This window comes from Larus michahellis, unplaced genomic scaffold (assembly GCF_964199755.1).
Source record: "Larus michahellis unplaced genomic scaffold, bLarMic1.1 SCAFFOLD_34, whole genome shotgun sequence".
Lineage (NCBI taxonomy): Eukaryota > Metazoa > Chordata > Aves > Charadriiformes > Laridae > Larus > Larus michahellis.
In genome coordinates, this window is record NW_027436399.1 from 2,505,424 (window position 1) to 2,514,689 (window position 9,266).

At 55.1% G+C, this 9,266-nt stretch overlaps 1 protein-coding gene across 1 annotated transcript; it reads left to right on the forward strand.

The window, feature by feature from the left end:
• Positions 1-1,743: 1,743 nt before the first annotated feature.
• LOC141737373 (olfactory receptor 14C36-like) lies at positions 1,744-3,263 on the forward strand. The gene has a single exon (XM_074572060.1). The coding sequence runs from the start codon at positions 1,744-1,746 to the stop codon at positions 2,659-2,661; it is 918 nt and encodes a 305-aa protein (XP_074428161.1). The 3' UTR covers positions 2,662-3,263.
• Positions 3,264-9,266: the final 6,003 nt, after the last annotated feature.

A 9,266-nucleotide genomic window follows, 5' to 3' on the forward strand; every position in this document is an offset into this window, starting at 1 on the left:
GAGCTGAATCTCTTCCCTCTGAACAGGTAAAGGAGATTCCTCCCTAATATTGTCTGGGTGTCCTGTCAGTTAATAAAACAACAAAAGTTTTCTTAGACCTCCATCTCTCTGATTGAGAAATGACAGTGCTGGAAAGAAGTGTCTCTGCCCAGCTGAGGGAGGGAACATCAGTGGTGACTTCATCCTGTTTCCCAGCAGGTTCCCCTGGAGGCACAGGGACACCTCCAGGGAGCCCCGAGGAGGCAGAGAAAGTGACGTCTCGGGCTGGTCCTCTGCGTCTGAGCTGGGCTGGGCTCCTGGCATGGAGGGAGCTCGTGGCAAGCGGGCAGTGCTGCAGAGAGACAGCTCTGCCCAGGAGCAGCTCCTCTGCCAAGCGCAGCAGGGCTGAGGGCACTGCCTGCAGGCACCCGAGAGGAGCCAGGCACAGAGAGGATAAAGGCAGCTGGGAGTGGGAGGAGAGCTCTGAGCTCGTTCTCTCCTGGCTTCTCTGGTGTGGAGAAGGAGGCCGTGCTTCCGAGCAGGGATGCCCTGCTGCACCATGGCAGCGACAGTGAAGGAGGGCTGCCTTCTGCGAGGGACTGTGGCAGGGTTTTGAAGACAGGTGGGTGTGCAGGCAGGGGTGCCCAGGGCTGTCCTTGAGAGCAGGGTCCCTGCAGCCCAGGGCTCTGTGTGCCGGGGCAGGGACTCTGCTGCTTGCCAGGGTCAGCTCTCAGCCTGCCCAAGGAGTTCCCCCCCGAGCGTCTGTGGGGAGAAGCTGTGGGGAAAAGGAGAGACTCCCCTCAGGGCAGGGTCCTTTGGCTCTTTTTCGAGTGTGTGCTGTGTGGGTCAGGGCTGCCCACAGCTGCAGATCTCCCCCAGAGCACTGGCAGAGGCAGCATTTACAGAGGAAAGACAAGGCAGGGGCTGCCTGGAAGATGAAGACATTGCAGGGTCTGTGCTCTCAGCTGTCTCCTGAGGGAAAGGAGCTGTCACTGGTCCACTGAGGGATCAGCAGATCTGCCAGAAAGCTCACAAAGTGCCTTCAGCCCCTCCTCTCCCTACACACAGCACCAGCAGCACCTTTGCTTCCAGCATCAGGCTTTCTCTCCTCTCCTCCTGAGGAGCCACAAAGAGGGAGATGGCCCTGGGCAGTGCCCTGCTGCCAGGAGGGGTCTGCAGGGCAGAGCTGAGCCCCCAGCGGGTGGGATGGGCTGTGGGAGCAGGGACAGGGAGGAGACGTGGGCACAGAGCAGCAGCTCCTGGCAGGGGGAGCTCCAGGCAGCAGAGAGCCACTCCACCCGGCTGCATCCCTCTCTGCTCCGCTGCACAGGGACAGAGAAACCAGACGGGAGAAACCGACTTTGAAACTGGACTCTTCCACACTCACAAAAGGCCATTTACTTCTTATATATTTTGTCAATGAAACCATTTTCCCACAGAGAGAGGTGCAAGCACAGGAGAGCTGGGTGGTGCCCAGCAGGTCACTGGTGAGCAGAGCAGCTCTCCTGACTCTGCACTAGGGCACAGAGAGCCCTTTTGTCCCTCAGGCTAAAGGCAATGGGAAAGAGAAGGATTTCTGCCCCTGCAAAGAAAGTGCCCGCAGCAGCACAAACCTGATCTCACAAAAAGGAGCTGAATGAAATTATTGCAAAGGACAAGTCACAGGGGGGAGATTTTTTTGAAAAATAAAATGGGATTGGTTCAGTCTGCCTTGATTTGCCAATGTCTTCTCTTTGAACAGTCCCTCATTTTTAAGGTGAACAAATGTCCAACAGCAGCTCCATCACCCAGTTCCTCCTCCTGGCATTCGCAGACACACGGGAGCTGCAGCTCTTGCACTTCGGGCTCTTCCTGGGCATCTACCTGGCTGCCCTCCTGGGCAACGGCCTCATCATCACCACCATCGCCTGTGACCACCGCCTCCACACCCCCGTGTACTTCTTCCTCCTCAACCTCTCTGTTCTTGACCTGGGCTCCATCTCCACCACTGTCCCCAAATCCATGGGCAATTCTCTCAGGAACAGCAGGGCCATCTCCTATGCAGGATGTGCTGCCCAGGTCTTTCTCTTTGTCTTTTTCATGTCAGCAGAGTATTGTCTTCTCACCATTATGGCCTATGACCGCTACGTTGCCATCTGCAAACCCCTGCACTACGGGACCCTCCTGGGCAGCAGAGCTTGTGTCCACATGGCAGCAGCTGCCTGGGGCAGTGGGTTTCTCTATGCTCTCCTGCACACGGCCAATACATTTTCCCTGCCCCTCTGCCAGGGCAATGCCCTGGACCAGTTCTTCTGTGAAATCCCCCAGATCCTCAAGCTCTCCTGCTCACACTCCTACCTCAGGGAAGCTGGGCTTCTTGTGGTCAGTGTCTGTTTTGGCTTTGGTTGTTTTGTGTTCATCGTGCTGTCCTATGTGCAGATCTTCAGGGCCGTGCTGAGGATCCCCTCTGAGCAGGGACGGCACAAAGCCTTTTCCACGTGCCTCCCTCACCTGGCCGTGGTCTCCCTGTTTGTCAGCACTGCCGTGTTTGCCTACCTGAAGCCCCCCTCCATCTCCTCCCCCATTCTAGATCTAGTGCTGGCAGTGCTGTACTCCGTGGTGCCTCCAGCAGTGAACCCCCTCATCTACAGCATGAGGAACCAGGAGCTCAAGGATGCCCTGTGGAAACTGATGACCAGATGATTTTCAGAAGCAATAAACTGTCATCTTCTGCAAATCTCTCATCATGTAACTCATTGTAACGTTGGGTTTTGGTTTGGGGTTTGGGTTTTGTTTGTTTTGCTATGCTTTGGTTTTTTTTTTTTGTTTGCTTTGTATAATGTTGCCTACAAAGAAATATTCTCATTTGTGCTGCTTCTAATCATGCACCTTTCCAAATTTTGTGAGTCCCACAGTCTCTGTAAATGAGGCCCCGCGCTCTCTGTGTTTTTAAAAAAAGAAAGAATGAACCTTCCAGCGACTTGTTTGCTCCAGATCCTCCGTTTGAAGGCCTCTCTGGAGCTGCAGGGCATGCCTGTGTGCAGAGGTGGAGGGGAAAGAACAGGACAGAGGAGAGGGAAGAAGAGGAGGGAGAACCAGCCTTGGCCTTCTCACAGCTGCTCTCTTCCCATTTCCACATTCTCCATTCTGATCCCTTGCGCTGTTGGAAGGCCTGATTGCTCTGGCAGCTCTCTCCTACTGCTGTGGTGTGGCAGCGCTGTGAGCACAGGCAGGGGCAGGGACGGGTCAGTTCTCTGACAGAGCTGGCCTCCCTAACAGCACCTCCATCACAGCAGGGAATGTCCTCAGGCAGTGCCTGAAGGCCTTCAGGCAAAAACACCTTTGGAAGGTCGTCTCCCAATGTTGCTGTCAAGAACATGCCCAGCAAAGTTCCCCACAAATGGCACCACCAGCGTAGAACTTAATTGTGTAAAGTGTGCAGGGGGGGACAAGCAGCAGGTCCCTCACCCAGCCAGGGCTCCTGGGAAAGACATGAAGGACCAGCAGAGCAGGTTCTTGTCAGGTCCTGTGTGTGCAGGACACCCCAGGGAAGCTGCCACAGGGCAATGGTCGCACACCTGGGCAGTAACAACCACAGGCCTGAGCATAATGTGTGTGTGGTGAGATTAACCTGAGTGAGAACAAACACCATCCGCTGTTCCTGGGGGTTCCATTAAGGGCTGTGGGACAGACAGTGTCTGGAGGTCACTTCACTTGGAGAGTAACGTCCCCTGGGAAACCCCCTGAATGCAGCACTGGGATGGGCTTCCTTGAGCCCAGGTCCCTGTGTCCATTCCTCACGCCGTGGGGCATCTCAGAGAGGTGCCGAGCAGGGAGACACAGCGCGGGGCTGAGGTGCTGCCGGCCTCTGGGAGTGGCAACAGGAGGCCATGGAGTCTGCTGCAGGGCCTCTGCCCGTGCCAGGGAAGGACTCGTGTCTCTGAACAGCCCTGCCAGCGCCCTGACAGTGCTGGGTGGGTCTCCAGGAGCACCTGTGTGCTACCTCACCCTCCCCTCTCTTCATGGCCTGTCCCTTTGATGACACGGTGTGACAGAAGCACCTCTGTGGAGCATCTCCCCTGTGCAGTCCGAAAGGGTTCTGCAGGCGTGAGCGGCATTGCCCTCTAGAAGATGGCATTTCTCACCTCTCACAGAGCACAGAGCACGTCTAGGGAGTAGGAATGCAGTGAGAGGCACACACCCTCCATGTTTCACCTCTCTGAACGTCCTTCACGATATTTTTAAGCACCTGACAGAGAAGCAAATGTCTTCAGAAATAGGTGGGCTGGGCTGTTTGCACCAATGCTGAAACTCTCCTGACGTGAAACCATTACATTCATCATGGACTTTGTTTTCATAACCTGCTTTTTAGACCCATTCTTCCCCTGCCTGCACTTGGGGGCAGCTCTCCTGCCCAGCATGGGCAGGCAGAAGGCCTTCTCCACCGGCTCCTCTGCCCTCCCTGGAGCCACTCCTTTCTGCGGCACCCCCACCACTGTCAGTGGGATGCCCAGAACAGCCCTCCTGAGAGAGTTTAACAAAGCCCTGTTTCAACACACACCTCACCCCTGCTCGATCCTCTCATCTACAGCCTGAGGAGAAGGAAGGATGGGGGTTGGGAGGAACTGACAGAAACAGCTTAGGAAAGCTGTCGGCTGCAGAGAGATCCCGTTGCAGTCGTGGGCTTGTAGGAAGAAATCTCTCTTCTGAAGTGGCCCTGAGGGCCTGGACAAGTTAAGTATTGTGTCCTGGGCACTCCTTGGAAAGTGACGCCTCTGGAAGTTTTCCACAGTGAGAAGGCTTTTGGTGTCAGGGAGATGGGGAAGGCTGGCCAGTGTCATTGTGACATCTCTCTCCAACACCTTGGAGAGGCCAGAGCCATCTGAGAGGTTCCTGGGGCCTTGGAAAATGCGGACATGAACCCAGTGTTCCAAAAGGGCAGGAAGGAGGATTGGGACAATGACAGACTGGCCAGCCTCACCAGGGAAGGGGACATGACAAGTCCTCCTGCAGCCATCTGCAGGCGTTTGAAGGAGAAGAAAGGGATGGCAGAAGACATGTGGGAGGGAAAAGAAGGGGATGTTGTGTACCCGGACTTTAGCAAGGCCTTTGACTACAGGTCTCCTGTAGTCTCCTTATGGCCAGGTTGTTGACAGCCGGGCTGAAGAAGTGGACGATGTGGTTGGTGGAAAGCTGTCTGAATAATGACAGAGGGACATCATCTGCGGTACAAAGTCCTTCTGGAACCCACTTACTAGTGGCATCCATCAAAGACCAGCCCTTGACAACTACTATGGAACATTATTATCTCTCCGTATGATGGCAGACAATGCACTTTCACCTCCTTTGTAGATGATGCCAAGCTGGGGGAGCCCTTGAGGAATCCCACCCTGTTAGCACTGTTGGCAGCAGGAGAGTTGGGAAGGATGACTGTGGTGGGTTAAACATGGCAGGGCACGGAGGGTCGGAAGGGAGAAGCGTAGAGGGATGGCACCTTTGGGGAGGAGTGGACAGGAGAGGTGACCCAAAGCTGACTAACAGAGTACTCCATCCCACCGGCATCTTGCTCAGTATAAAAGCTGAGGGATCACAGGGCTCAGGCTCTTTTTTCAATGTCAGATGCCAGCTGGAGGAGCGGTGCTAGGGGAGGCTGGGAAGCAAAAGCGTGGTTGTGATGTGACAATTCAGAGCAGCACTTGACCAGGGGCTGGTCCCAGGCAAATGGCGCTGGAGCCCCAGTGGTCCTGCTGTGGCCGGGACATTAATGGCCTCTGCGAGTGGGGCGGGGGCAGGGGCAGAAGGAGATGCCCTGAGCCGGAGAGGGAAAAAACTAAATGGCCCAAGTGGGGCAGGAGCAAAGCGAGTCACCCCGATTTCAGCAGAGACACAAAGAGCCACCTTGAGCGGGGCAGGAGTAAATCCAGGCACCTGTTGTAGGGCAGGGGCAAATGGAGCCTCCCCAGGCAATAGAGGGGAAAAACCAGCTGTCCTGTGGGGGACATGATGAAAAGAAGCCACCCAAGCAAGGCTGAGGCCACACTGGATGCCCCAAGGGAAGGATATAAAGAAGAAAATCTCCCCAAGTGGAGCAGGAGGAAAACTCCCTGCCCTGAGCTGAGCAGGAGGAACTCAGTGCCCCAAGCAAGAGTGGGGAAAACTGGAGGACGCAGGAGGTGCAGGGGCCCAACTGGTGAGCTCAAGGTGGGCAGGAATAGCAACCAGCTGCCTTCTTGGGGCAGAGGCAACACTCATTGCCCTCCAGGCAGGTCGTGGGGTTAAACCAGATGCTAAAAAGCCACCCACAAATGTTTTTTGGATCTGGAGGGTGGGAGAGCAGCTGGGTGGGGGCCTGGCAGCCACCCAAGGTGCACCCAGTGCAGTTTCTCAAGGTGGTTCTTTTGTAGCACTCCTTCAGTCAGCCTGTGGCTGGATCCTGTGGGGTAGATAAAATCACAGAATCACGGAATGATAGGCGTTGTAGGGGACCTCTGGAAATCATCTAGTCCACCTCCCCTGCCAGAGCAGGTTGAGCTAGAGCAGGTTGCACAGGAATGCGTCCAGGTGGGGTTTGAATATCTCCAGATACAGAGGCTACAGCACCTCTCTGGGCAGCCTGTCCCAGTGCTCTGCCACCCTTGAAGTCAAGAAGTTCTGAACCTGTCAGACACCAGGTGCTTTGCTGCAGGAGTCTCACAGACGCAGTCCTGTACCTGGGAAGAGTGGAAAATAAAGCCCTCAGCCCCCCGACTGTGCCAGCCAAAGCTGTGAAGGGGCTCGCTGACAGCCCTGGGCAGGTTTTTATTCCTGGGGCTGGTGCGGCTCCAGGCAGAGGCGGGAGCTCTGTGGGCAGATGAGCAGCCCTTGGCCAGCAGTGCCTGGGGCAGCCCAACAGCTGCCGGCTGGTGGCTGCAGGAGGTGCCCCAGCTGTGGTGCCTGAGGGGCCACAGTGTGTCCCCGTGCGTGCGGGGGTGGCCCCTGTCACAAAGGGGCAGTGATGTGGCACCCACCCACTGCTTGTGAGCTCACCTGGCCAGGGCTTGGCATCCTCAAGAGCGGGCCAGCCAAAGCTCCTTGGGCTGAGCTGGCCCTGGGAACACTCGGCTCCTTCCTTTGCCACTTCCTTGGCTGCTTTTTCCCAACCATTCATCGTTTACTGCCCTCTTCTCCTCACCTTCCATCCTTTTCTAAAGGTAATGATGATTTGACCTTCAGGACAGATCATACAGGAGGTAGATGTGGGATCAAAGTATCGTCTGGTCTATACCTTCGGAGCTTTAGGATGAGCTGTTACACCTTTATAGGCTGGCCAGATACGCACTGTGGGTAGAGTTCCTATTTGCTAACTGTTATTTCTTCAACACATCCCAGGGTGGGTAAGTAGGGGGTGGCAGTGTACTCTGAGGCTTTGAGCTCCGTCTGGAATGAGAAGAAGCCCATCCTGATGGATGCGGTAGGAAGAGAGACAGAAAAGGAGCACAGCAAAGGCAGCTGTTAAGGCAGCGGCTGAAAAACGGTCCCTCCTGTGTCCAAGGGGGCAAAGTGTGGGCTGGAGAACCAGAGGGCTCTGCTGCTAATGGCAGCCAGAGGGAAGCAGCAGGTCCTCTTCAGAGAAGGTGACACCCAGTGCAGTCTTCCCAAAGGGCCTTGGTAACTGCTGTCAGTTGGATACCTGCGACAGGGACAGCAGGGCCGTCAGCTGCAGCTCTGCAGCGCTTGGAACTACCACTGAAACGGTGCTGGTGGCGGATGCTGTTCTCTGGGTTTAGTTTGGGATTTTTTGTAATTTATTTTGTTGAGGTGCAGCTATTCCTTTGCACTCAGGTGTCAGGATTAGCACTGATCTTCTCTTTCTGGAGCATGTCCTGGCATCCTTCATCATCCAGAGCTTTCCCTGCTGTTCCTGAATGGCAGCGATGGCCTCAATGGGGCCACCCATCACTCCTGTGAGTGACGACTTCACCATCAGGCTTGGACTTTGTGAATCCCCAAAGGCAAGGGATGTGGCTGGTGCTCCGTCCCTGAATGTTGATGTACCGGCAATCGAGAGGGAATTCTGGGGTGAGTCAGTCATGACTTATGAGCCAGTTTTGACATCTCATGTCATGACTTCTCATCATGATGAGACATGAGGGGTGCCCCCATCCATCCCCCAAGTCCATTCAGCACCCAAGCACATCATCAAGGCCTTTCAGCCTTCAGTTCCCTGAGTGTGTTCTGCACTCCAGTTTGGGAAGAAAAGGCCTATTTTCACCCATGACAATCAGGAAACTCCCTTTTATTACAGATATACCAAAAGGCAGGCCAGCATTACCATGGTGACAGACTAATTGAGAGAAGGTCTCTGGGTGAGACAGACTGGCTTCACCCTCTGAAGAAGTGGGAGAAAGCAAATATTTGTGTTGAGACAGCTGTATGACTGATACAATACACACAAGATAAATATGAGGTCACTTGTAAACAGAGAGGGGAGACTCAATGCTGCTGAAGCACACTGGTAGAATCAGTTTCCACAGGGCATCCTTGAGCTCCTGGTTCCTCATGCTGTAGATGAGGGGGTTCACTGCTGGAGGCACCACTGAGTACAGCACAGCCACCACCAGATCGAGAACTGGGGAAGAGATGGAGGGGGGCTTCAGGTAGGCAAATATTCCAGTGCTGACAAGCAGGGAGACCACGGCCAGGTGACGGAGGCACGTGGAGAAGGCTTTGTGCCGTCCCTGCTCAGAGGGGATCCTCAGCACGGCCCTGAAGATCTGCACATAGGACAGCACGATGAACACAAAGCAAACAAAAGCAACCAAGGCACTGACCACAATAAGCCCAACTTCCCTGAGGGAGTCTGAGTGTGAGCAGGAGAGCTTGAGGATCTGGGGGATTTCACAGAAGAACTGGTCCAGGGCATTGCCCTGGCAGAGGGGCAGGGAAAATGTATTGGCCGTGTGCAGGAGAGCATAGAGAAACCCACTGCCCCAGGCAGCTGCTGCCATGTGGACACAAGCTCTGCTGCCCAGGAGGGTCCCATAGTGAAGGGGTTTGCAGATGGCAACGTAGCGGTCATAGGCCATGACAGTGAGAAGACAATATTCTAATGACATCAAAAAGAGAAAAAAAAAAACAACTGGGCAGCACATCCTGCATAGGAGATGGCCCTGGTGTTCCACAGGGAATTGCCCATGGCTTTGGGGAGAGTGGTGGAGATGGAGCCCAGGTCAAGAAAGGCGAGGCTGAGGAGGAAGAAGTACATGGGGGTGTGGAGGCGGTGGTCACAGGCGATGGCGGTGATGAGGCCGTTGGCCAGGAGGGCAGCC

Coding starts and splice junctions, on each gene's coding strand:
- LOC141737373 (XM_074572060.1), top strand. CDS start 1,744: ATGTCCAACAGCAGCTCCATCACCCAGTTCCTCCTCCTGGCATTCGCA.